The sequence below is a fragment of the Erinaceus europaeus genome, chromosome 15 (genome assembly GCF_950295315.1).
Source record: "Erinaceus europaeus chromosome 15, mEriEur2.1, whole genome shotgun sequence".
NCBI classification, from domain to species: Eukaryota; Metazoa; Chordata; class Mammalia; order Eulipotyphla; family Erinaceidae; genus Erinaceus; species Erinaceus europaeus.
Window position 1 is genome coordinate 22560405 of NC_080176.1, and position 26987 is coordinate 22587391.

Consider the following 26987-nt stretch of genomic DNA (forward strand, 5'->3'; position numbering starts at 1 on the left):
AAGAGAGAGAAAGAGAGAGAGAGAACAGAGAGACACTGCTCCCCCCCCCCCCATCCATGGAGCTCCCGTGTGGTGGCAGGGCTTGAAGCCAGGGCCTCAGACAGGGTAGGGAGTGCACTCGACCTGATGAGGGTCTCTGTTGCCCCCCACCCCCATATCTTACCAGTGAGGCCTACTCACTGCCATCTCAGACTGAGAAGGACTGACCTTGGAGGAAGACAACTGGAGTGCTGGGTGCTGGGAGTGCCAAGTTCTCAGTCAAAACTGCCCCCACAGAACCCCAGAAAAATGCTGGGGGGGCAGTGGTGCCCGGCCATCACGAGGGCAAAGCCACGTCCAGCAGCAGGGCCCACTGACCAGCAGCCTCCCAGTGCCCCCAAAGAGGGCAAGGTCTCCCCACAAGGCCAGCCACCTACACCACCCTGGGGCCTCTGGGGACTCACCAGACACCGTCGCTTGCAGCCTCTGCCCGACTCCCAGTACAACGGAAACCCCGAGTCCGTGGGCTACAGGATCCGCTACTGGCGCCCCGACCTGCCATCTGCGGCGCTGGCCCAGGTCATCAGTGACCGTCTGGAGCGCGAGTTCACGGTGGAGGAGCTGGAGGAGTGGACAGAGTATGAGCTGCAGGTGCAGGCCTTCAACGCCATCGGGGCTGGGCCCTGGAGCGAGGCTGTGCGTGGCCGCACACGGGAGTCAGGTGAGCGGCCCTGCCTGGCCCCAAGTGTCCTCCCTGGCCCCCGGGGGACTGGTTTCAGGGCTGGCCCCCTGCCGGCCCGAGTGGGATCAGCCTCCACTGTCCTCATGCACCAGCCTGGCACCGGGCCGGAAACCTGCCGGTGTGGCATTCCTGCACCATGACTAAGGAGGCCCAGAGCCAGGGGCCCTCAGCAGGCCCAGCCCACTATCCCTCAGACTCCGGCTGGCAGACACACCCTGAGCAGAGCAGCATGCAGGTCTCTCCTGATTCCCTGGGCAGGGCCGGGGTGGAGAAGAGAAGCAGAGGGACTGCCACGTGAGGACTCTCGGGAGCCCAGGAGACCCTGGACAGGGAGGCCACTGAAGGGCAGTGTGGGGTCATCAGGAGGCCCTGGCAGAAGGGGGTGTGCAGTGCAGCCAGGCCACTCACACCTCGGCTCTCCTTCCAGCTGGAGGTTTACCACAGAAATGGCATGGCGGGCACAGCTGTGATTGTGCCCACTAACACACAGTCATACACAGTCACACACACACACAGTCACACTCACATACACACAGTCACACCCACACACACACTCACACTCACACACACACAACCACATACACACAGTCATGCACCCATACACAGAGACAGTCACACACACACACACACACAGTCACACACACTAGCACATACTCACATGCTAACACACACTCACAATGTCAAGGGGGCTGGGCAGTAGCACACCAGGTTAAGCACACATAGTGCACATGGTCTCACACACTAACACACACTCACTCACACACACACTAGTACACAGAGACTGAAACATACACACTCACATCACACACATACTCACACATACACACCACACACAGTCTCAGAAGAGAGCTGTTACTATCAGCCTCAGAACCTTAGCACTGAGCAGAACGGCCTGGAAGGATTCTGAGGGACACACCAGCACAGTGTCCCAAAGGAAGAAAACTTCTGAAGCTAGCTGGAGAGCGACAGAGAGATCTGGTTCTTGAAGTTTCTGACTGACAGGCCCATAAGAACGAGACACACAGGATGACAGAGTCCCTGGGGCAGGCCCAGGGCACAGGGCCCCCCATCTTTACCCATCTGAATGACACCTGAAGTGTAACAAGTGCCTGCCCAGCGCACCGCTTCCCATGGGACTCCTTCCCGTAAGGGTGCCCCTTCATGAGGTCACAGTGGGGTTTCCTGTGGTCCCGTATTAGGGGCCTCTAGCATGGGGGGTGGGGCACAGGTGGTGCTCGGTGACCTTTGCTTCCTGCACACCAGACCACTGCCCCCTCTCCCTACTCCCTCCCTACCCCCCACAAAGCCCTGAGTTTAGAGCTGGCATCTGGAGGCCCCTGTTGGAGGCAGAGCCCCCAGCCCCACAGTGGCTGCAGAGTCAGAGGGGGGCTCAGTCAGGCCGGACGACCACAGGCTTACCAAGCCCCTAAATGCCGGGACCTGTGGGGCGGCTACGAATGTCACAGAGCTTGGTGTCCGGGCGGATCATTCAGGCACTCACACTTGGGTACTGTCTTGCACAAGCAAACCTCTCTCTATGGGAGCCGCACCTTGGGGTGCCAGCGGCCTCTCTATCCCTGCAGTGCCCTCTGCCCCCCCTGGGAACGTGTCTGCTGAGGCCGTTAGCTCCACCCAGATCTTGCTCACCTGGGCGTCTGTGCCAGAGCAGGACCAGAACGGGCTCATCCTGGGCTATAAGGTCAGTGTCTCCAGGTGCTGTGGCTGGGCCCCCCAACCAAGAACCCCACGTCCCTTGCCACACCACAGAGTCTGGCATAGCATGAGCCTCTCCAGTGTGCCCAGAGATCCAGGCCTCCAACCCTGCAGAAGGGCAGGGCAGGGCAGGGAAGCTTGTGGCCCTTCCTAGAAAGCAGTGCTTATGGGTGTGTGAGTGCCCTGTGTGTGTCTGTATGTACTGCACTGTGAGAGTGCATGTGTGTACACATGTGTGTGTGTGCATGTGTGGCCCGTGCCTCATGGTGGCCCCGCCCTCCTGCAGGGCCCAGCTATGAGGGCCCAGCACCACGACTGGCTGGGCAGTTCTCACAGTCACCCAGACCAGGGTGCAGGGCAGGCCGCCCTTCCTCTCCCCAGCGACCCCCCATGCTATGGCAGGGCTTTCCCTGCTGTGGTCAACGAGGCTGCGTCCCCAACTGCCACCCTGACTCCCAGCCTCCCCTGTCCTTCCTGAGCCTCCGGTTCCTCTGCGTCCCTACCTGTCCTACCCCATCAGACAGTCCCCGTGTGTGGACCTGCGGATGGGTGTCAGCATGCTGGGAGCACCCTCCTCCCTGATACCCCACCTTTCACCGCCTCCTCGGGGGCCAGGCTCAGGGTGCTCAGAGAGTGTGGCTGTGGAGGGTCTGGGGCACAGGAAGAGGACCCCGCATGAGGGTGGCTGGCTCAGCAGAAGCTCCAAGCTGAAAGCTGGCTCCAACCCCCACACTCGGGACGGGCAGGGGAGACGGGTGGCCCCTTGGTCACCTCGCCCAAGCCACCCTCTGGCCACAGGTCCTGTTCCGGGCCAAGGACCTGGATGTGGAGCCCAGCTGCCACGTGGTGAGGGGGAACCACACGCAGTCGGCGCTGCTCGGGGAACTGCGCAAATTCGTGCTCTATGAGCTGCAGGTGCTGGCCTTCACCCGCATCGGCAACGGGGTCCCCAGTGCCCCCCTGCTGCTAGAGAGGACCAAGGATGACGGTACATGTCCCCCAGCCTCACAGGGCCTCAGACCTGACTCGGGGGTATCCGCTCACCAGCCCCCAAGCTCCTGTGTGCCTCGGCCCCCGGAGGGTCCAGAAATCAGCCCCTCAAAGCCAGTCAGAGCCTTCCCTCCCTGTCAGGGCATCACCTGGGGGCAGTGGGCTCTGGGCTTGGCTGTCACCCATGGCCCCCCTAGCTCTCACTGCACTCCAAGGCCAGGGTCACAGCACAGCTGAAAATGTGGAAGGCTGCTCTGGGCTGACTCACTGGGCTGACTCAGGACTCAGTGCCCCCAGGAAGCCCTGGAGCCACCCACAAGCTTGCCTGTCCCTGTTGCACATGCCACAAGGGCTGTGGCCCTGGGACTCACCAAACTGCCCTGTGTGTGGTGGATGTCCTCAGAGCAATAAACAAACCGGGGCCTGGGGCCTGGGCCGCCCCCTCCCCAGAAGCCTCCACAGCCCAGTTCTCTTTCCTGTCATGTGGTGGGGGAGGAGAAGAGAGAGACACAGCACTGCCCCCCTATCCCTGGAGCTCCCACAGTGCTGTGCGCAGTGCTCAGTGTGCGACAGGAGCTCCAGCCCAGGGCCTTGTGCTCAGTAAGGCCTGCGCTCTGCCCTCCAGGCACACACCCACAGCTCCCTCTTCAGAACAGGGCAGTGCCGAGATGGGCGTCTGCACCCAGCACCCAGCACCCACGCCACTCCTAGCCTCCTTTCTGGGCCCCGCCTGGGAAGCCGGAGAAGCACAGGGCAGGACCCAAGCGAGGCCTCAGAAGTGCATAGGGCTGTTCACGGCCCAGCCAGGCTCCCTGAGCACGGGCCCCAGCCTACCCCGTGCCATCTTGGGTGCTCGTGGGGGTGGCCGTGCTCCTGCCTGGCCCCGGATCACATGTCCCCATCTTTCTGCAGCGCCAGGACCCCCAGTAAGGCTCGTGTTCCCAGAAGTCAGGCTCACCTCTGTGCGCATAGTGTGGCAGCCCCCTGAGGAGCCCAACGGCATCATCCTGGGTAAGACACAGCCAGACCCAGCTGGGGGGTCGGGGGGCCCACCCAGCGCAGACCCAGCCAAGGGCCCGGGGGATGTGGGGGCCCACCTAAGCAGCCTAGAGTTCTCTCCGGAGCCACGTGCCAAGGTCTCCTAGAGTTTCTTCCCACATCGGCTAGTGGGGGTCAGTCGGCACCCCTGTAGCCGGCCCCCTCAGCCAGCCCAGGCCCTAGGTGTGGGGGTGACGTGCCTGATGTCCAGAGAAGACGCAGGGCCGATGCCTCTGTGGTGCTGTAGGCGCCACCTGGTCCTTAGCAGGTGAGCTGCTGCCTGGGTCCCGGGCGCTGTTTCCACTTGAGCCGCTCGGGTGACCATGATGAGAAGTTCTGGTTTCTCCTCATTCCCCGAAACTGCAAATCTTTTTTTTTTTTTTAATCATCCATTCCTTTATTTCTCCACCTCTTGGAGTGACATTAAGGGCCTTCTGGGTACTGAGCCTGGGCAGCATGGGGAGGGGGGCCATGAACGGCTACCGCCAGCCCAGAGATGACCCCTGGTACCTGAGGGGCAGGTGCAAGCCCTCATGCCACCACAGGGGGCAGAGTGGCCGGTGTCGCAGGGGCCCAGCTGCAGGCAGGGTCTCCGGCCTGGTGGATTCCCAGAGGGGAATGGAGGGGCAACACATCCTCAGGAGGGGGGTAGATGCCAGCTTGTGACAAGGGCTGCAGTGGCCTGGGAACAGCTGTAGAGACCCCAGGGTGTCCCCTCCGGGTGGCTGGCAGTGAGATCCTGAGTCTGAGGGTGCAGGCTGGAGCTCAGCACTTTTCCTCTCTGGGTATGAGGTCTCTACGATTTGTTGGGGAGCAACAAAAGGGTCGTTTGCTCTTTTGAGAAAAAGAAGAGCAGAAAGCTTGAGATTGGGTGCTGAGGGCAGCTGGGGGTGTCGGGAAGGACTGAGCACCCAAAGGACTCTGTGGGACAGGGAGGGGGGGCTCATGCTTGTGGCCCGAGCGGGGCTCCCCCATCGCCTCTGGGCAGGGCGTGACCCCAAGACTCTCCCTCAGGTGCCTCCAGGAGAGGTGCTCTGCCAGGAGCTGAGTGCTCCTCAGTCATTGACCTTCATGGTGACCTTGAGCACTGCTGCTCCTTCCAGGCTGCCTGCTGGCCCAGTCACACCCTGCCATGCCCAGAGGTGGCGCTGGGCCTGTCTCATTGATAAATGGCTACATAAATCTCTAAATGAATAAAAAGGCAGGATGGGGGAGGCTAGAAGACATAGCCTGAACTCAGCCACACCTGAACACAGTCATGGCTCTCTGTGCCTCGGTTTCCCCCCTCTCCAAGGGAAACAGCACCCCTCCCACCCCTGCTGCTAGGGTGGGAGAGAACTGAGGACACTCCCCTCAGCTCCTGCTGCCTGAGACTCTCACTTCTCCCAGGGGACTCTGGGGGCCCGGTCTGCCCAGAGTCCCCTTCATCTCACTCCTATCCTCCTCTTGGCCTCAGACCCATGTGGCTTGTGTTGGCCCTGCCCTCAGAGCTCTGGCATTAGCAGAACCTCTCCCCATATGGACCAGGCTTGGCCACACACACACACACACACACACACACACACACACCCCACAGTCTTCCCACTCTGAGGCTGAGATTCAGCAAGCGACACTTCTGATCTTGCTAGAGCCTTTGCCAGAGGGCACACTTCCCTCTAAGTGCAGAGCTATAGGTCCCTGTATGTGGAGAAGGGCTGCGCCCACCATCCCAAGCCAGGGAACCTTAGGATTGTGTCAGACCAGCATGGGCCCAGTGGCCGCAGGGGGGCCAATGCTCCCATAATTTCAGGACATATTGTAGGCAGAGGAACAGAAACTGGGCTGGATCAGAGGCAGAGCTGGTGCCCAAGCTTCCTGCAGCTGGACACACACTGCACTGCCCCTGAGTGTCCACACGCTATCTCCCGAGCTGAGGCTGTGACGTTACATCCATGTCATGGGGCAGTGACTGTGACCTGTTCAGACTGCAAATGCCACCGCCATCCTGTGCTCAGCCACATGCTGTCTGCCAGGGTGGGCCCAGCAGGGCTGCAGTGAGGGGCTGGTCAGCCTCATGTCCCAGAGGCCGGGCCAGGGCCTAAGTAGTGACCCCTCGGTGTCCTGTGCTGCCCTTTCTGTCCTGGGCAGCAGGGCACACCACTGGGCACCCTGAGCAAGATCACCATAGGTCCAGAATGCAGCGGGGCATGACGGCCCAGGCCTGGAGTGAAGACCCCACCCTGGTGTGGTAGGGAACCCAGAGGCTGAGGCGGGGCTGGGAAGGGTGACATCCAGAGCAGAGGCTGGGAACCAGCTCCCCCAAGGAGGGCCCATGGCCAGGGCTCAACACCTCAAAGACAGAGCCCCTCCTCTGCTGGGCAACCCCATGGCCCAGCCTCAAGGGAGCTGAGCGTGGGAGCAGGGGGGAGGCGCAGGGCGAGGGAAGACCAGGGGCTGGGCCCAGGCCCGCAGGCCAGACGCTGACCCCCACAAGGGAGCCCAGGCCACCTGAACGACTGCAGAAGGAGCTTCTGACTCCCCACCCACCCAAAGGAGTGAGCTTTTATGGGGTGGGGGGCTCAGGAGCTGGATCTAGACCCGGGATTCTAGACCCCCTCACTCCTGGTGGCACCCCCCTCCACCTGCCCCAGCTGCTCTTCTATCTCAGTGGCCTGGGCTCGCTGGCCTACAGGTTCTGCACCCGGCTGGTGGGTCAGCTGAGCTTCCCAGAATCCCAAGGCCCACAGAGGTTGGGGGTGGCCTTGGGCAGGGGTCCCTGGCCAGCGGAGGGGTGCCAGCTGTCCCTGCTCCACAGGTTACCAGATTGCCTACCGCCTGACTCGCAGCAGCCCCAGCACGTTCACCACAGTGGAGGTGGGCGCCACAGTGCAGCAGTTCACGGCCACAGAGCTGGCCCCCGAGGAGGCCTACCTCTTCAGGCTGGCAGCCAAGACGCGCCAGGGCTGGGGGGAGCCACTGGAGGCCACGGTCATCACCACTGAGAAGAGAGGTGAGTCCTGGCAACAGGCCCCCACACCCCCTGCACCCAGCCCCCACACCACTGCTCCTCAGACCTGGGTTCCAGGGGCTTCTGGGGACCTCATGCCCTGGGCCTGTGAGACAGGCCAGAGGTTTGTCCAAGAGGGGCAAAGGGCTGGATACAGGACGGTGGGGCTGGGGGCAGGTGCAGGGGAGTGGGGCTGGGGGCAGGTTCAGGGGCATTGGATCCAGGGGGCTAGATGCAGGGAGGCTGGGCTATGGGCAGGTGCAGGGGGTTGGATGCAGGGAGGTTGAGCTGAGGACAGGTACAGGAGGCATGTACAGGGAGCAGGGCTGGAGGTAGGTCAATGGAGGCTGTGCTGGGGGCAGGTGCAGGGGGCTGGGCCAGGGGCAGGTGCAGGGAGTTGGATACAAGGAGGCCAGGCCAGGGGCAGGGGCAGGGTGGCTGGGCCAGGGGCAGGTGCAGGGCATTGGATGCAGGGAGGCCAGGCTGGGGGCAGGTGCAGAGGGCGGGGCCAGGGGCAGGTGCAGGGGGACTGGGCCAAGGCCAGCCGAGTGTCATGGGGAGAGCAGAGCTGACAGAGCTGAATGGAAGCTCCTGGCAGATGCCACAGTGATCAATTCTGCTTTATCCCATGCTGAACATTTTAATCAGAATCAATAATCTGCATAATAAACAATCAAGCAGTTATTCCTCCCGCGGGGGTGGGGTGGCTGTGTTGGAGGCAAGGGTGAAGCCACAGCCCGTTCCCCCAAGCCAGGAGCCTCAGGGACACCCCCCAGCCTGTGGGGTTTGGTGAGTCGGGGGTTTGTCACTCAGGCCCCCTCCCGTCCCCAGAGCGGCCAGCGCCCCCCCGGGAGCTGCTGGTGCCCCAGGTGGAGGTGACCGCACGTAGCCTGTGGCTCCAGTGGGTGCCAGGCAGCGACGGGGCTTCGCCCATCCGCTACTTCACCCTGCAGCTGCGGGAGCTGCCCAGCGGCGCCTGGCACACCTACTCCTCGTCCGTGAGCCACGCGGCCACGGCCTGCGCCGTGGAGAGGTGAGAGCCGGAGGACGGGCCTCCCAGTCACGCACATGGACCCTGGTGGCACGGGGCCAGGAGGTGGAGGTTGGGGCTGGCAGGGGAGGGGCAGGTGCTGGGGGACGGGTGTCCTCCACAGCAGAGCAGGCAGAGTGCTCCTGGGTCAGAGATGGCCTACCAGGCAGGAAGTGGGACCCCCGCTGAGTGTCAAATTCAGGGACAGGCTCAGAGGGCAGGACAGGCTACAGGGGCTCAGCTAGAGCACTCCAGTGACCATGTCACCCCTTTGGGCCTCACTGTCAGCCCTGCTTCTGGAACCTTCTCCCCCTCCATCCTGGGCTCGCACCTGAGCCTGCAGGGAGGGCCTGAGGGGCAGCCGCCCACTGTCCCCTTCTTTCAGGCTGAGGCCCTTCACCTCCTACAAGCTGCGCCTGAAAGCCACCAATGACATTGGGGACAGTGACTTCAGCGCAGAGACTGAGGCCGTGACCACACTGCAGGATGGTGAGTCATTGGGGACCCACCCTCTGCCACGTGCCTGTCCCTCCACAGGGTCCCCTGCCCCCATGACACTGTGAGCACCCAAGGTGCCCTGCGTGTGACTTGGACACTTCCACAGTGACGTGATTGTCGTCACGGTGACAGTCACAGCTCAGAGTCACCATCTGTCACCCGTGCCAAGCTCTGTGTGACAGTTGTGTCCAGAGACCCCACATGCAATGCTACCCTGTGCCCTAGTCTCTGGCTCCTGGCAAGAGCCTCACGTTTTTTTCTTTTTTAGTTTTTATTTATAAAATGAAAACACTGACAAGACCATAGAGTAAGAGGGGTACAATTCCACACACTAGTCCCACCCCCAGAACTCCATGTCCCATCCCCTCCCCTGATAGTTCTCCTATTCTTTATCTCTCTGGGAGTATGGACCCAGGATCATCACAGGATACAGAAGGTGGAAGGTCTGGCTTCTGTAATTGCTTCCCCGCTGAACATGGGCATTGGCAGGTCAATCCATACCCCCAGCCTGTCTCTCTCTTTCCCTAGTGGGGCAGGGGCTCTGGGGTCCCACTTCTATCTTGATGCAGGACGGGTGACCCAGGGGACAAGATGGCCGAGCAACTGTGGGCTCAGGGCCAGGGGTGGACGTTGACAGATAAATGTTGGGCGGATGAGTGAGAGGGCCCCCTTCACAGCCACAGGAGCCCAGCTGAGGGCGCTTGGACCCCCTGATAGACACCTTCCCACTCTGTGCCTCCTGGTGGGGGGGGGGGCACACCCCTGTGCTTTGGGGACAGATCCCACAGGGGATGTCACCATGCTTCCACAGAAGCCCCTCCAGCGACTTTCAGCTTGAAAAACGCAGGTGGTGGAGCAGCAGCTGCACTGGGTCTGAGCATTTAGTGGGGGCCTAGCACGGACCCCAGGCTCCCAGCAACACCAGAGAGAGGACAGGATGTGCCTGGGGGAGGTGGAGTAGAGGAGCCAGCTGGTGCCTGGAGGTCAGGCAGGGTGGGGCCAGGATGGCAGGGGTCCTAGCTGCCATTCAGCATCTTCATCGGCCTATCACCCCAGGAGGCAGACCCAAGCCCCAGGACACAGGACAATGGCTGCCACCTCAGCCCTGGCTGGCTGTCCCGGGAGACACCCCTGGCTCCTGGGGACCCTGACCCTCTCAGCCAGTCGGCAGGCTGGAGCAGGATGGCTCTCAGGGCCACCTGCTGTCCTGTTGGAGCCAGCAGGCCTGTGGGTCAGGGTGGGGGACGAGGGCCCCTCCCTGTAAGGCAGAGCCCTTTAACCCTGCCCCTCGTCTGCCCTGCAGTCCCCGGGGAGCCTCCCAGCTTCGTCTCGGTGACACCCCACACCACGTCTTCTGTCCTCGTCCAGTGGCAGGTGAGGCCCGGGCAGGGTCACCCCCAGCTGGTCCCCAGGAGCATGTGATCTCACGAGCTGAGGGCACCCTCCTGGGCTTTGGGAGGGGGCAGGGTGCCAGGCCTCCACATGGCGAAAGAAGGGTGTCTCCAGGCAGCTCTGAGGGAGGGGCAGAAGATTCAGACATGTGGAGGGAGGGCAGAGTGGGACCCCTGGGCCATAACCGGAGGCAGCAGTCACGGCCTCTGGAGAAATGCTCTGAACTGGTTGGGCATCTCAGGAGCATGGCGCCCCTCTGGGTGCAGCCTGTCCTCCTGGGGTCCCCGAAGCCACTGGGTACCTGCTCCCCTAGCCCCAGTGTTGGTGGAGGCCTGAGGCAGTGCTCAGAGGGTCCCGGAGGCCAACCCGTGCTCATAGCCCAGGGGTGCTTGGCTCACACGGCAGGGGGAGGGAAGAAAGAGGGCAGCACCATGGGACTTGGCCATCCCAGGCCTGCCTGGCTATGGGGTGCTGCACAGAGCAGGGCCGGTGCAGGCAGGACTGGGGGAGGGGGGCTACGAGTCTGCCGAGCAGGCAGGGCCAGGCAGCTGGAGGGCCTGGGCCTGGGAGAGCTTCGGGGCCAGAGGGAGTTTCCTGCAGCCAGTGAGCCACTATGCTGGGCAGGGTTGGACCCTGTGGGCTGCTGGTGACTTGTCCTGAGAGTCCCCAGCTGGACAGGGCCAGCTGAGTGAGTGACTGCTGGCCCTCTGGGCTGGGCCCCTGACAAGGAGGGGCAGAAGTGAAGGGGGATGCCCCTCCTTCGCTGGTGGGGAGCAGTAGCCCCAGTGGCCAGGCAGGGGCACCAGTGCTGAGCCAGCCTCCAGGCTGAGTGGGTGACAGCTGGCACCAGGGGGTCCTGCTTCCTCCCCAGGGCACATCGGTGGCCTTTCTCTCTAACTCTGCTGAGAGAAAACATGGGGCCCACCCTGACCCTGACCTGTAGCCCGCCCCCAGTCCTTTCTGCACCGGCCCTGCTCTGTGGAACCCCCCCACAGCCGGGCAGGCCTGGGATGGCCAAGCCCCATGACACTGCCCTCTTCCCTCCCTCCCCCTGCCGTGTGAGCCAAGCACCCCGGGCTGTGAGCTCGGGCTGGCCTCCGGGACCCTCTGAGCACTGCCCCAAGCCTCCACCAACACTGGGGCTGGGGGAGCAGGTACCCAGTGGCCTCGGTCAGGAGACGCCCCCTGCTGGGGACCCCGTGGGAGTGTAATTGAATGATTGCCATGGATCAGAAGGGTTTGTGGTCTTTATTATCTTAAAGACCATTGTTCCTTTTAAAAATTATTTTATTTTGGGAGTTGGGAGTTAGCGCAGCGGGTTAAGCGCACATGGCGTGAAGTGCAAGGACCAGGGTAAGGATCCTGGTTTGAGCCCCCAGCTCCCCACCTGCAGGGGGGGGTCGCTTCACAAACGGTGAAGTATGTCTGCAGGTGTCTATCTTTCTCTCCCCCTTTCTGTCTTCCATTCCTCTCTCCATTTCTCTCTGTCCTATCCAACAACAATTACATCAATAACAACAACAATAATAATAACAACGATAAAACAACAAGGGCAACAAAAAGGGAGGGGGGAATAGTCTCCGGGAGCAGTGGATTTGTGGTGCAGGCACCAAACCCCAGCAATAACTCTGGAGGCAAAGAAAATTTATTTTTATTACTATTAATTTGGATAACAGCAAAGAGAAATTAAGAGGGAAGGGGAAGACAGAGAAGAAGAGAGAGAGAGAGAGAAAGAGAGAGAGAGAGAGAGAGAGAGGCACCTGCTTCACCACTCATGAAGCTTCCCCCTACAGGTGGGGATTGGGGCTTGAACCCAGGTCTTTGTGCACTGTAATATGTGCACTCAACCAGGTGCACCACTGCTTGGATCCCTACTTTTCCTTTTAAGATGTGTTTATCTTTATGACAGAGACCAGAGCACTGCTCAGCTCCGGGGGGCTGGCACCTCTCGGGGTCGTTCCATCATCCTCACTGTGCAGCGGGGAGTCAACTGGCATCTATCAGTTGGCTATGGTCAGACTCGTGGTGTGGCTTAGTATGTGTCACATGTCGTGAACATGTCCCAGCTGTGGCGTGTGACTCTGTGTGCTAGATACTGCATAGTGGACAGCATGCACACGTCACACACACTCTCACATGTGCCCGTACTGTCGTGGGTGCTGGTGCTAGGTCATACCTACCTAGGATGTGCATGTCTGCTTTTCTCTGCGGAGATGCATCATGACTTTTTTTTCCCTTTTTTTTCTTTTTTTTTCAAACTCCAGGGTTATTGCTGGGGCTCGATACTTGCACTACAAAGCTACTGCTCCTCAAGGATATTTTTCCCTTTTTGTTGCCCTTGTTGTTTATCACTGTTGTCATTATTGTTGTTGTTGTTATTGATGTCGTTGTTAGATAGGACAGAGAGATATCAAGAGAGGAAGGGGAGACAAAGAGGGGGAGAGAAAGACAGACACCTGCAGACCTGCTTCACCGCCTATGAAGTGACCCCCCCCGGTAGGGAGCTGGGGGCTCGAACTGGGATCCTTACCCCGGTCCTTGTGCTTAGCGCCATGTGCATTTAACCCATTGCGCCACCACCCGGCCCCCTACATCATGACTTTTTTTTTTCCTTTACCAGAGCACTGTTCAGCTCTGGCTTATGATGGTGCAGGGGATTGAACCTGGGACTTTGGAGCCTCAGGCATGAGAGTATGATTTTATAACCATTATGCTATCAACCCTCCACCCATCATGACTTTTCTAACAACCCAGTACATGGGGTAGGGAGTGGGGCACCTGGTTAAGCGCACACATTACAGTGTATAAGGACCCAGATTCAAGCCCCCAGCCCCTGCCTTCAGGGGAGAAGCTTCATGAGCAGTGAAGAAAGGGGTGCACTACCCCTTTCTCTCCTTCTCTGTCTCCTCCTCCTTTCTCAACTTATGACTCTATCCAAAGTAAATCACAATAAAAGTAACAATTTATAACATGCACTCAGGCCCTTGTGTGTGATATACAGACGCTTCCAGGCTGCTGCGGGCCGTCAGCCGGCCCAGCCCGTGAGAGGGGCAGGAGGCTTCTGCCCATGGAGCCTCAGAGCTCGGCCTAGCAGCATGGCCAGGAGCAGTCTGGGGCTCAGCAAGTCGCTGGCCCATGAGAAATCCCTGAGGGGCCTGGGGGACTGGGACCAGCTCAGGGCAGCAAGTGGGTGAGGGGAGCCCCCATTCCTGCCCCCCCACCAAGCTTCTGGGCCAACCAGCAGAGAGCATCCAGGTCTGTTTCGCCGCCAGTTCCCGTCCCTCCTGGGCCCTTTCAGTTGGACAGGGGTTCCTCGGGCCCCAACCGGCTCTGTGCCCACCAGCACCAGACCTCTGTGTCAGCACCCTGCGTGGGCAGCAGCTGGGGCATCTGGGCTGACCGAGATGCCTCTCTCCACAGCCGCCAAGGGATGAGAGCCTCAACGGGCTCCTGCAGGGCTACCGGATCTACTACCGGGAGCTGGAGGCTGAGGCAGGGCCCGGCACGGAGCACCAGCCACAGCAGAGCCCATCTGCGCTGCGGGCCGAGCTCACAGGTGAGGGGACAGGTATGGGGACACTCGCCCCAGCCGGGCACACACGGGGCACAGCCAGCCAGCTCCTGCACAGCTCTTGTCCGGGGCACCTGTGGGTGGGCAGGGAGGGTTCCCGGGGAGCCATTCAGGTGGGACACCTCTCTTAGACACCGCTCTGTCCACTTACCCTGGGCCCAGCAGTCCACCCACCCAGGGCTGCCTGGCATCTGATGGTGTGGGGTGACCCCCAGTGGCCAGGGTGAGGGAGTCCCAGGTTCGCAGCTGCCCACCCCTGTCTGCTTCCCCCTCCCCCCAGCCCAGAGCAGCTTCAAGGCTGTGAACAGCAGCTCCACGCTGACGACCTATGAGCTCACACGTGAGTGGCCCCCAGGGGATGGGGAAGGGAGGGAGAGGCGGGGACGGGAGGCTGGGATGGGATGGGGACCTATGAGCTCATGGCCCCGGGATGGAGATGGGATGGGGACAGGGACGGGACTGGGACGGGGGCGGGGATGGGGGCCAGGGCAGGGGGACGGGGGAGGGGACAGAGACGGGGATGGAAACAGGGACAGAGACAGGGACTGGGATGGGGACCAGGACAGGGGTGGAGACCGGAGCGGGGATGGGGACAGGGATTGGGACCAGGAATGTGGACCAGGGACCCAGGGACGGGGACAGGGATGGGGGTGGGGATGGGGACAGGGATTGGGACCAGGAATGTGGACCAGGAACTCAGGGACGGGACAGGGATGGGGGTGGGGATGGGGACCAGGGACGGGGACAGGGATGGGGTTCTGGGGCAGGGACGGGGCAGGCTGTGTGTGGTGGCTCTCAAGCCATGCAGGGAACAGAACAGGAAATCGCAGAAGCAGGCTGGAGGGGCTAGCTGCTGGTCCCTGAGCCCTGGAAGGAGCCCGCACTGGGCTGGGCTGTCCCCAGCTGGTGTGACGCTCCTGCCTCTGGGATGTGGGGTGGCCTCCCTGACTGCTGTCAGGGTCCAGTCACACCGCATGGCAGTGTCACCATACCCACCCTCCCCTAAGAACGATCCTCTCCTCAGCGGAACACTAAGCCCCCCGGCCCCAATCACCAGTGTGTCCCTGCCATGGCCCCTCACCTCAGGTGGAACTTTTTGGGTCTGTCCTCTGTCCTTCAGCATGGCGTCCCTGCTGTCCTCACTGCAGCTGTGCCCAAGCCCTTTCCTTTTCAAGGCTGAGTAATATTCCAACCTGCAGCCACCCTGTGCTTACCTACCCTCTGCTCCAGGCATGGCCAAGCCTTCCCCCTCCTCCCCTTTGACTCCTGGTGGGACGGATGGGTCCAAGAGCCGACCACAGGCTGGAGGGAACAGGATGCCGGAGGGGCCCTTTCTGAGGCCCCTTTGTGTCCACACATATGAGCTTCCTCACTGCATCCTCACCACCTTGTGGGCCACGGAGTCAGCCTGCACAACCCCAGCAGACTCCAGCGGTCCCGCCCCTTGCTGTCATGTCAGCCCAGCACCCAACACCACTCAGCCCAGCACTCACTCAAACCACTCACCACCCACCACCACTCCCCAGCTCCCCTCTCCCAGCTGCCCTGGGCTGAGGCCTTGGGGCCATGGGGTGAGGCCCAGGGGCAGCTGGACTGGCCAAGCAGCTGAGCTCCAGGCTGAGGGCAGGGAGCTGGAGGTGTGTCTGCCAGGCCGGGGAGGGCCAGCTTCTGATTCCAGACCCCACTGGTTGGCCGCTGGAGGGCCACAGCTCAGGGCCCAGTCACGGGGCCACTCGGGGGTGACCAGACCCCCAGGCTGCAGCAGGGGCAGATCCCAGAGAAGTAGACTCGTGGCAGGGGCCCTTCCAGAATATTCTAGTTAGAAGGCAGCTGCTCCGGCCCTGCCCACTGTCCAGCTTCCTCCCCCATCCCTGCCAGCTCTGAGCCTCTCACAGCTGACCGCCCTCCTCCCCCCAGACCTGAAGAGGTACCGGCGCTACGAGGTGGTGCTGACGGCCTACAACATCGTTGGCGAGAGCCCAGCCAGCACGCCCGTGGAGGTCTTCGTGGGCGAGGCGGGTAAGCCCCCCACCTGCCGGGCCCCGGATCCCGGGCTCCCTAGAGGAGCAATGGCTTGGGAGGCTTCTGGGATCAGACAGTACTGGGTGTCCCTGCCATCAGCCAGGTCTCTGCACACGGGGCTTGTTTCATGTCCCAGGGTGTCAGGACTTGGGGGGCTGGGGTATGGGGGCCCTGTGTAGGGGCTTGGGTCTGGGAGGCGCTGGCATCCCTTATGAGCAGGACTGATGGCCTGAGTCCGGACTGAGGGTTGGGAGGTGCTGGCCAGGGACATGGAACAGTGGTTTCCACTCTGGTGTCACTTGAGTCTGCAGCTATGTCCCCAACCTGATGCCTGTCTCCAGATTGTCCCAACAGCATGGTTATGCTGTGGTGACCCTGTGACAAGGAGTGGCATTAGGGGGGGTTCTCTCAGGGGCCTCCATAGGAAGGCTCTACAGTCAGTCCAGGGCCTCTGCTTTCTGCCCCCAGAATGGCAGTGTGAGGGTTAAAGGGGGAGCCTCCAGGGACAGTTCAGCCTTCATAACCACCGCCCCCGACCCCCACCACCACCACTAAATCAGGCAGGATCACATCTTATTATTATTTTACAGAGACCTTTAGACAGCTGGTCTGAGCTGCAGTGTCAGGACTGTTCCTGGCAGTTTGCCCCTGGTGGGGCCAGGGCTAAGTGTTCTGACTTGACTGAGTGTAAACACTCTTTATGTGCAGAGGGCCCAGGTTCCGTTACACGTGAGACAACTGGCTTCCCCTTTCTCCTGCTGGTCGCTCGCTGACTCTACGAATCCACTGCTCCAGGAGGCTATTTTTCCCATTTTGTTGCCATTGTTGTGGCTGTTACTATTGCTCTAGCTGTTATTGTTGTTGGATAAGACAGAGAGAAATGGAGAGAGATGGGGAAGACAGGGGGAGAGAAAAACAGACACCTGCAGACCTGCTTCACCACCTGCGAAGCGACTCCCCTGCAGGTGGGGGCTCGAACCGGGATCCTTACTCTGATCTTTGCACTTGGTGCCACGTGCGTTTAACCCACTGAGCTACCACCCGGCCCCCAGGTCATCATTTTTGGCTCTTGCGGATTTTACGTTTCCACGTTTTTCTCACTAACCTCTCTAGTCCTCTGCAGTGTGTTCTACTCGGCGTACAGTAAACTTCCAGTGGATTGTTCCCAGAGCTTTCCCCACAGTGTCCCCTGTTGGTTAGTTCTTTGTTGGTGTCACTCTGGCACACAGGCACAACCCCCGGGCCCTTAGTCCCCAAGCCTGACTGGCAAGTCCCTCTGGAGAGTGACCTGCAGGCCATCAGCACCCATGCCCCACCTGGTTGTGGGCAGCGTTTGCACCCACGGGCCCAGCTCACTGGCCCTAAGGATGAGCTGGCCATGGCCCCAGCTGTGCTGACAGGTGACTGTGTGGCACATCACAGCTGTCACAGTGTCACGGTGTCACTCCCTGGTGACAGACGGCCCTCCCCGAGCCTGCAGGTGGCATTAGAGCAGCTTGTGTGAAAGCAAATGTGAGTGACCACTACCCATAGAACTGATGGTGACCGTCCCACAGGACATGGAGCTTCAAGTCCCACCGTCCTCGCTCAGGGGGCCACAGACCATGATATCTGGCAGCCACAGGCATCCCATGCTGTCCCCATGACCATGGGCCCCAGAAGGCCTCAACTGTGGGTGCAGGTGTGGTCTGTGTGACGGCTTCTCTGTGAATAGCCCAGTGGCATCCACTGACCTCAGAAGACAGCGGGACAGTCAGGGACACCATCCTCTGGGATGGAGCCAGCGTCCCCTGCACTCCAAGGTGCAGGCTGTGGTTCACGAACTCTCTGAATCAGTGCTCAGGGGTTCAGCCTGGAGGTCCCCACAGAGTGACCCCCTCATGCCGTAACTAGGGATGTCGCCAGGGGCCCTCAGTTGTTCCTGCAGGCCTGTCTTCAACACCAGGACACCCGCTTCATGGCCCCCCAGAGCAGGACTCCAGAAGCCCGTGGGGAAGACCCCCTGAACTGGGGCCAGGGTGATGACTGAAGGGACTGGCCACACCCCAGCAGGTGCCAGCTGGAATTTGCCTTCACTAATTCAGGCGAGGAGGTGAAGCATGGAAGCTTCCAGAAGGTTCCACAGGCACGCTCACTGGATCTGTAAATGCTGCCTGGACACAGCAAGTGGCCGTTTCACCTAGGACAGTTCCATTTCTCTTAGAAGCTTGGTCCTCTGGGGTGGGAATTGGAACACAAAGGCCTTGGGGCTAAGCCAGGTGATGCTATGTCCAGCCTCCTTCAGGGCCCCTGCACCTCCTGCCCCCAGACACTGCTGGGGACCCTATGCCTGTACCCCTTGACCTCACAGCATCCAGAGTGACCAGATGGGGCTGTTCCTCGCAGCCTGACCATGCAGGGCCGGGGCTGAGGCTGGGGCACATTCTCAAATCCTACCTTCAACCCGTCCTCATTTTCTGTCCCTGTCCCCTGCCACCCATCCCCTGTACCCCACCCCCTGTCCCCTGCTACTCATCCCCTGTCCCTTGTTCCCCCGGTGCCACCTCCCACTCAACCTCAGTACTCAGAGCCAGGCCTGCAAAGGGTGTTTGAGAGGCTCTTAGCTTTGCCCACACTGCTTGCTGGCAGTGTGACCACATGGGCTGATGGGAGTGGGACCAGTGAGAGCTGGCAGAGACTCTCACCAAGGGGTGGGACTGATCCAGCTCACCACCAAACTCACCCAGAAAGAGCTAAGGGGCCCACGCTGGCCCTGATGAGTCTGAAGTGCCAGGCTTGCCCTGCTCTCCAGATCGAAACAGCTGCGTTCAGCACAGTCGCCAACTCCATCAGCGCTGCCGCTTCCACAGCTGAGCAGGAAGGCCGCCTGCAGCCAGGGCCATACCTGCTCTCTCTCTGACAGTGGGCAGAACTCAGCTGTGTGAACTCAGCCTTGCCCCTCAGTGGCAGGGCCAGGCGAGACCCCTGAACCCTGCTGTGTGGCCAGTACCTCCAGGCAGGGCATACTTCTAAAACAGTGCATGAGGGGCCAGGCAGGGGTGCACGTGGTTGAGCTCTCATGTTACAATGAACAAGGACCCAGGTTCAAGCCCCTGGTTCCCACCTGCAGGGGGAAAGCCTCACGAGTGGTGAAGCAGGGCTGTAAGTGTCTCTCTGCCTCTCTCCCTCTAACTCCCCCACTATCTCGATTTCTCTGTCTCTGTAAAGATAATAATATCCATGAGCACTGGGGGATAGTCCCCCTGGTAGAGTGCACACTTTGCTTTGCACGGGGCCCCAGGTTGGAACCCCACCACTTGCGGATGCACCGTGGTGGCACCCGGAGCCTCCCTGGACAGCAGGGCGGTGCTGTGTTGTCTCTCCTCTAGATCTTTCTCAGAGTGAGAAGACCAGTGCCGCACACAACAGTGGTAACAGTCACAGTGCCCCTGCCCCTGCGAGAGGGAAAGGCACCGTCTGTCTGTCTTGTCTGTCTGTCTGTGGCGGTTGCCCAGGGGCCGCAGCTCACCAACAGCTCCAGAGCTCTCTGAACCATCACACCAGTGTGCGCTGGGCCCTGGACTGGGGCTCCCTGACAGCTACACCCATGGGGGGTTGTGCATCTGCTCTGCTTACTGTGTCAGCCTCGCCGTCCCCTCGGTCACTGGGCACAGAGGCTGGAGAGCACACAGAGCTCCTCGCGTGTGGCTGGGGTCCAGCCTGCACTTTGAGGGCTGCCTACCTGCGGGGCCTCTCCTGCCCCAGCACCATCAGCCTCCAGGATCAGAAGTGCTACCCCCTCGGCTCTGATGCCTGCCGAGGGGCCAGAGAGCTCCCTCCCTTCCTCCCTCCCATCGTCCCCCTGTCCTGCCACCATTCCACTGTGGACCTGAGACAGCCAATATGCCGGAGACATTAACTTTATTTATGTCTTGGATTATTAATGTGGCTGTTAAAATTCCTCCAGTTAGTTTTGATTGAATTGTTTTTGTGTGTGATTCTGTTGTTTAATGGAGCGGTAAATAAGAATTTCTGATAATGAGGCCGAGCATCTGTCTCGACAACCTGGTGCGGTTATTAACATTTCCATTAGCGGCGGGGTGGGCACGGGCCTCGAGCTGCGGTTAGAGCAGAATAAATAGTCAGTGTCAAGTCGGGTGTTAATTACTGATCCAGTCTACACTGGCGGGGCGTGGACGGGGCAAGGGGAGGCCGGCTAGGGGCTCCCCAAGGTCACTCTTTCCAGGACGGGCTCCTCCAGAGAGCCCTGGGCTGGGCTGAGCCAGCTCTCCTCATCCACGTGTCCTTCGTCGAGCAGTGCCTCGAGTGGCCAGGGAAGCTGCATATGACATCCGGTCCCAGCAGCACATGTGTCAGGGTGGTGCTCTGGTTTTCCCCTGCTCTCTCATTGATTAATAAGTAAATAAGCAAATCTAAAAAAATAATGTTAATGCAGATAAACTGAACAGCTTGACTGAACCCATGGTCCCAAGTTTGATCTTAGGCACCAATTATACCTGAACTGTGATCTGGTCTAAGTGAATGTGAAATAATTAGATAGATAGTTAGAAGCAGCACTCCTCCAGGGTCATGGGTTTGATCTCTGGTGCTGTCTTTGGCCAGAGCAGTGCTCTGGTCTCTCTCACTATCTCTGTTTTTGAGTATCTCTCTGTCTCTTAACGTATTCGTATTGGAAGCTCAGTGGTTCACAGTACAGCTGTTAGCACATGGGCACAATTTTTCCTCCCGCCTTGAGAGGTGTCTGCAAAACACCTTCTCAGCTCCAACTTGGGTCCTTTTCCACATCTACACCAGGACTCCAAAGCTCTCTCAACCCCCCATAACCCCCTCCCTACCCACATTCCCAGAATCCTTTGCTTTGATGTAATACACCAAACCAGTCCAAGTTTTTTGTTTTGTTTTGTTTTGTTTTTTGCCAGAGCATTGCTCAGCTCTGACTTATGGCTTATGATTGGTGTGGGGGATTGAACCTGGGAGCTGGGAGCCTCAGGCATGAAAGTCTCTTTGCATAACCATTATGCTATCCCCCACCCCAGTCCAAGTTCTACTCTGTTTCCCCTTCTCATCTTGCTTCTCAACTTCTGCTTATGAGTAAGATCATTCCATATCCATCCTTCTCTTTCTGGTTGATCTCTCTTTACATGACTCCTTCAAACTCCATCCAAGATGAGTTAAAAAAGCCTTTATCATTCTTCATAGCTAAGTAGTAATCCATTGTGTATATGTTCCACAACTCACTCAGCTATTCATCTGTTGTTGGACACCTGGGTTGCTTCCATGTTTTGGCTATTACAAATTGTGCTGCTATGAACATAGGTGTGCACAGATCTTTTTGGTTGGGTGTGTTAGGTTCCTTGGAATATGTCCCCAGGAGAGGAATTGCAGGGTCATAGGGTAGGTCCATTTCTAGCCTTCTGAGAGTTCTCCAGACTGTTCTCCACAGAGGTTGGACCAATTGACATTCCTACCAGCAGTGCAGGAGGGTGCCTTTGACCCCACAACTTCTCCAGCATTTGTTGCACTATATTTTCTGATGTGTGACATTCTCATAGGGATGAATCAGTGTCTCATTTTTGTCTTGATTTGATTTTCTCTGACAATCAATAACTTGGAGAATTTGGGAAAATTGGGTTGAAAGATGCAGAAAAACTGAACCACACACAAAAGTCAACTCCAGGGCCAGGAGGTGGCACACCCAGTTAAGCACACACATTGTCATATGCAAACACCAGGGTTCAAGTGCCGACTCCTCACCTGCAGAGAGGAAGCTTCCTGAGTAGTGAGGCAAATACTGCAGGTGTCTCTCTGTCTCCCTGTCTCTCCCCCCTTAATTTCTCTCTGTCCTATAAAATAAAGAAAAAGAGAAAAGGAAAAAATGGCTACCAGGAACAGTGGATTCATCTTGCAGACACCAGACCTCAGAGATGACCCTGTGGGGGAAAAAAAATGGATCAAGGATTTGGATGTTAAACCAGACACCTTCAATATTTAGAGGTGGCTTCAATGACTCAGGTCCATTCACAAGGAAAACAAAAACAGAAATAAACCAATGGGACTCTGTCAAGTTGAAAGGCCTGTACACAGCAAAAGAAGCCACCACCCAAACAGAGAGACTCCTTATGGAACGGGAGAAGATCTTTAGATGCCATACGTCAGACAAACAGTTAATAACCAAAGTACACAAAGAACCCAGCAAACTCAGCAATAAAAAATAAATAAAAATAAATAAACAGCTCCATCCAAAAGTGGCATGAGGATGTAGACAGAATATCCCCAAACAGGAGATTCAAAGAGCCAACAGACATATGAAAAATGCTTTTCTTTAAGGAGAGAGAAAGTGAAAGAGACCACTTCCTTCAGTGTGGTAGGGGCCGGGCTTGAACCTGGGTCATGAGTGAGGCAAAGCAGCGCACTATTCGAGGGAGCTATTCCACCAGCCACGTCTTCCTCTCTTTAAAGAAATGGGGGGGAGGCAGGGTGGTGATGCACCTGGTTAAATGCACGTAGTACTAAGCCCAAGGGCCCGCACACAAGGATCTGGGCTTGAGCCCCCTGGCTCCCCACCTGCAGAAAGGACGCTTCACAAATGGTGAAGTAAGTCTGCAGGTGTCTCTCTATCTCTCTCCCTATCTCCCCTCCTCTCTCAATTTCTCTCTGTCCTAGCCAGTAAAATGGAAACAGTGGTCGCCAGGAGCAGTGGATTTGCATTGCTGGCACCGAGCCCTAGTGATAACCCTGGAGGGAAAATAAAGGAAAAATCTGTCAGAGGGCAGGAGCTGGCTCAGCCAGCAGAGCAACTGCCCAGGGGACTGACTGTGTGAGCAGGGAAGCGGTGTGATGGTGTCTCTCCTTCTCTCTGTCTCTGATCTCTGTCTCTGTCTCTGTGACTGAAAAGGAAAAGAAGTCCACTGTGGGGAGTGGAGTCAGGCAGGGCCAACCATTACAAAGTGCTGACAGAAAACAGTGAATGAATATAAATCTAAAAAGGTAAAAATAATGTGGTCCGGGAGGTGGCACAGTGGATAAAGCATTAGCCTTTCAAGCATGAGGTTCTGAGTTCAGTTCCGGGCAGCACATATACCAGAGTAATGTCTGGTTCCCTCTCTCTTTCTCTCCCTTTCCCTCTCCCTCTCCTTCTCCCTCTCCCCTCCTATCTTTCCCATTAATAAATAAATAAAAACTTTTTTAAAAAGTGAAAATAACTAGAGGTGGCACTTTGGAGCTTATGGCCAAGAAGGTGAGGTGCTGGGTGTCGCCCTCGACAGGAGGGTAAGGGGGGGGGGGTGAGTGCAGAGGGATGTGCAGAGTGATACAGGTCATGCAAGTGCCTGGTGTGGAGTTTAGAGACCAGGATGTTCCAGACACAGTCCCAGTGACTGTCGTCACCACCTACAGGGCCACCTTCCACATGCATGGTGTCCTCGAGATGCAGGTTAAGGATGGGGACAGGCTCTGAGGCCTTCCTGTCCCCTGAAGCCATCAGGATTTGACAGACCTCCTTCCCAGGTGTGGTCTGCAGAGCCGGAGGCCAGTGTGGAGCCTGAGTTCCCACATGACACCCGCCTGCTACCGTGCTTTGCATCCCAGCTGCCCCCAGGCTGCAGGCCCACCCTCCCGTCACCTCACAGGGCCACCAGCACAGAGGTGGGCCCAGGAGTGAAGCCAGGGCCTCGGCCTTCCAGCCCAGCTACCTTTCTTCTGTGTCTAGAGAAGGCCTGAGGGAGACCTCAGCACAGCTCTGCCCTCACGGTGCCCCCTGTGGGGCCAGGCCTCAAATGCTAGCGGGTATGTGCCTTCCCCACGAAGCCACCCCCTGCCTGAAATGCAGGAGTGGGGGGAGGGACTGCTGCAGCTCAGGAGAAAGGCTGACTTATTCGCCAACAGGGCTCATGGCTGGTACTGAGCAGGGTCACCCGAGCCTGGGTGGGGCGGGTGGAGCCAGAGCCCAGGTGGGGATGCTCAGCAGCCCACACACTCCCTGCAGCCCCTACCCGAGCCCCACAGAAGGTACAAGTGAGCCCACTCACGGCCAGCCAACTGGAGGTGACCTGGGAGCCACCGCCGCCCGAGAGCCAGAACGGGAACATCCAGGGCTACAAGGTTAGGCTGTGCCCCACCTGTCAGGGGACGCCCTGAACTGCCTGGCCCAAACTATCCCCACCTGGCCCTTGTCCCCACCTGTTCCCAGACTATCCCCACCTGGCCCCTGGACTGTCCTAAGACTGTCCCTGCCTGGCCCCAGCCTGGCCCCGGTGTGTCTCTGTCCTGTCAGTTTTCTGCCCCTGGCCTGTCCCCACCTGTCCCGTTCAGCTCTGTCCCCCGGCTGTCCCCGCAGAGGGGTGTCCCTCCTGCCCAGTCCCACCCCTCCATCTGTAGATCTATTACTGGGAGGCTGACAGCCAGAATGAGACAGAGAAGATGAAGGTCCTGTTCCTGCCGGAGACGGCGGCAAAGCTTAAGGGTCTGAGCAGTCACACCCAGTATCTGGCTAGCGTCTCGGCCTTCAACGCCGCGGGCGATGGGCCCCGCAGCACCCCCCGGGCCAGCCGCACCCTCCAGGCAGGTAGGAGCCAAGCGCGGCCCTGGGTAGTAGACACCCCGAGGCCCTGCGCCCACCACCCTGTGCCTCTGCTCCCTCACCCTGGATGCCTCTCCCAGTCTGCTTGCCGGTTGATCCCCAGCTCAGTTCCGACCTCTTCCCTCACCCCCTGCCTGCGACTTGGGGCTCACTCCACATGAGGGCCTTGGGGCAGCGGGCTGGTGGCCTGACAGCCCTGTGTCCTCCTCCCCCTGCCAGCCCCGGGAACCCCCAGCTTCCTGGACTTCTCGGAGGTCACGTCCACCACGCTCAACGTCTCATGGGGCGAGCCAGCAGCAGCCAATGGCATCCTGCAGGGATACCGCGTGGTGTACCAGCCACTGGCACCAGTGCAAGGTGAGGGGTGGGCATGGGGTGGACATGAAGGGGGTGGACACAGGGGTGTACATGAAGGGGGTGGGCACAGGAGTAGACATGAACGGGGTGGTCTTGAGGATGGCCATGGGTGGACATGAAAGGGGTAGGCATGGGGGGTAGACACGGGGATGGGCACGGGGGTGGACATGGGATGTGTGGACTCAGGGTTGACATGTTGGGTGGACACAGGGTATGACATAAAGGGGGCGGGCATGGAGGTAGACACTGCTGTGGACACTGGGGTGGACATGAAGGGTGGACACGGCAGGGGCAGCCACACCAAACACTCCCCACCACGGAGTCTCCCTGGGGCCTGAGCACTTGCCATAAAGGTGCCCACAGCACAAGGCTCTCTGGCCAGATGCCACATCTCCGCCCCAAGAGAATGGGGTGGATGGCTGACCATGAACCTCAGGGGCCGGCCAGCCCAGGCCTCCTGCCAGAGCAGATACGACCACCTTCTCTAGGCAAGAAGGAGTTGGGTGGGGGGGGTGACAGGTGGGAGAGGAGCACAGAGCAGGGGTAGCTGCAGGGGTGCTGGGGCACCTGAGGGTCTTGTGGGAGTTGGCACCCAGAGCTGCTGGACTGTGAGGGACGGGTACTGTGGTGTCAGAGTCGGGCCTATGGCTCCCTGAGCACAGATGGACGCTTGGAAAGGACAGACCCACAGCCAGGAGGCAGAGCCTGCGAGATCCGAGGCCATGGCTCTCTCCAAATGAAGCCGCCTGGGTCTGGGAGGAGGGGCACCCCAGCCCTCCGCTAAGGGCCCCGCAGGGCAGGCCTGCCCTGTGATGCAGAGCCTCCTGTGAGTTGGGGGGACCCTGTTCTTCCCTTTGAGTCCCCAGCAAGCTTCAGTGCTGCCCTGCTCCGAGCCCAGAATCGCTCTGTGGCCTCTTGGTCCTGCCTCCCCCCACCATAGGCCCCTGGCAACATGGTGGCCACTGCTGGACCCTCCTGACCTCTGACCTCTGGCCCTGGCCCCTGCATCCCCAGGCGTGAGCAAGGTGGTGACGGTGGACGTGAAAGGGAACTGGCAGCGCTGGCTGAAGGTGCGGGACCTCACCAAGGGTGTCACCTACTTCTTCCGGGTGCAGGCACGCACCATCGCCTACGGCCCTGAGCTGCAAGCCAACGTGACCACTGGCCCCGCCCCGGGTGAGTGGAGTCACCACAGCAGACTTGGCTGCTGGGCAGCAGGGACCTGTGGCACAGGGGACCCAACAATTGTGGGGAACCCCTTCCTAGGCAGCCAACTGGCCGAGTCGCCTTGCATCTCTGTGCGGAGACTGTTGGGGGGGGAGGGGAGAGGGAGAGAGGGCCAGTCAGCACCCAGGTTGGGACTGGAGACCTCACCTAGCAAGTCCTACCCTCTAGGCACTGTGCCTCCTCCAGGCCATAGTACCTCCAGGTACTATGACTACATCTGTTTTTCTTTTTTTTCTTTTTTCAGAATTTATTTATTCACGAGGAAGATAGGAAGAGAGAGAGAAAGAACCAGACATCACTCTGGTGCATGTGCTGCCGGGGGTTGAACTTGGATCCTCATGCTTGAGAGTCCAGTGCTTTATCTATTGCACCTCCCAGACCACATGACTGCATCTGTTTTCTGGGAGTGATTTTTTTTTTTTTTTATCGCCACCAGGGTTATCACTGGGGCTCAGTGTCAGCACTACAGATCCATTTGGCAGCCATTTTTTTCTTCCTTTCTATTTCATTGCATAGGACAGAGAGAAATTGAGAGGGGAGGGAGAGAGAGAGAGAGAGAGCAAGAGAGAGAGAGAGAGGTCACAAGCTTCGCCACTTGTGAAGCTTCCCCCATAGAGGTGGGAAGTGGGAACTCGAACCTGGGTCCTTGCTCATGGTAATGTGTGCACTCAACTTCGTTTGCCAACTCTCTGCCCCATATGGGGAAATTTTTAAGAAAAAAATAAGAGAATTCAATTTTTTATTTTCACATGGCAGGTCGGATCAGTCATCTAGTTTCCACATATTTGGGGGGTGGGGAGGGAGCTGTCCACAGCGCTTCTAGTGGTGCCCGCCTGAACCCAGGGCCTCAGGCACAGTGAGGCC

At 59.1% G+C, this 26987-nt stretch overlaps 1 protein-coding gene across 1 annotated transcript in view; it reads left to right on the forward strand.

The window, feature by feature from the left end:
- Nucleotides 1-26987, forward strand: part of SDK1 (sidekick cell adhesion molecule 1) — a 486407-nt gene that overhangs the window by 451735 nt on the left and 7685 nt on the right. Inside the window, exons 25-39 of the mRNA XM_060173224.1 lie at nucleotides 463-700; nucleotides 2305-2420; nucleotides 3233-3422; nucleotides 4337-4435; nucleotides 7257-7451; nucleotides 8280-8481; nucleotides 8864-8967; nucleotides 10280-10350; nucleotides 13789-13924; nucleotides 14220-14279; nucleotides 15857-15958; nucleotides 23946-24061; nucleotides 24338-24524; nucleotides 24759-24896; nucleotides 25911-26072. Coding sequence (XP_060029207.1) covers nucleotides 463-700; nucleotides 2305-2420; nucleotides 3233-3422; nucleotides 4337-4435; nucleotides 7257-7451; nucleotides 8280-8481; nucleotides 8864-8967; nucleotides 10280-10350; nucleotides 13789-13924; nucleotides 14220-14279; nucleotides 15857-15958; nucleotides 23946-24061; nucleotides 24338-24524; nucleotides 24759-24896; nucleotides 25911-26072 — 2116 coding nt within the window. The remainder of the gene's footprint in view (nucleotides 1-462; nucleotides 701-2304; nucleotides 2421-3232; nucleotides 3423-4336; nucleotides 4436-7256; nucleotides 7452-8279; nucleotides 8482-8863; nucleotides 8968-10279; nucleotides 10351-13788; nucleotides 13925-14219; nucleotides 14280-15856; nucleotides 15959-23945; nucleotides 24062-24337; nucleotides 24525-24758; nucleotides 24897-25910; nucleotides 26073-26987) is intronic.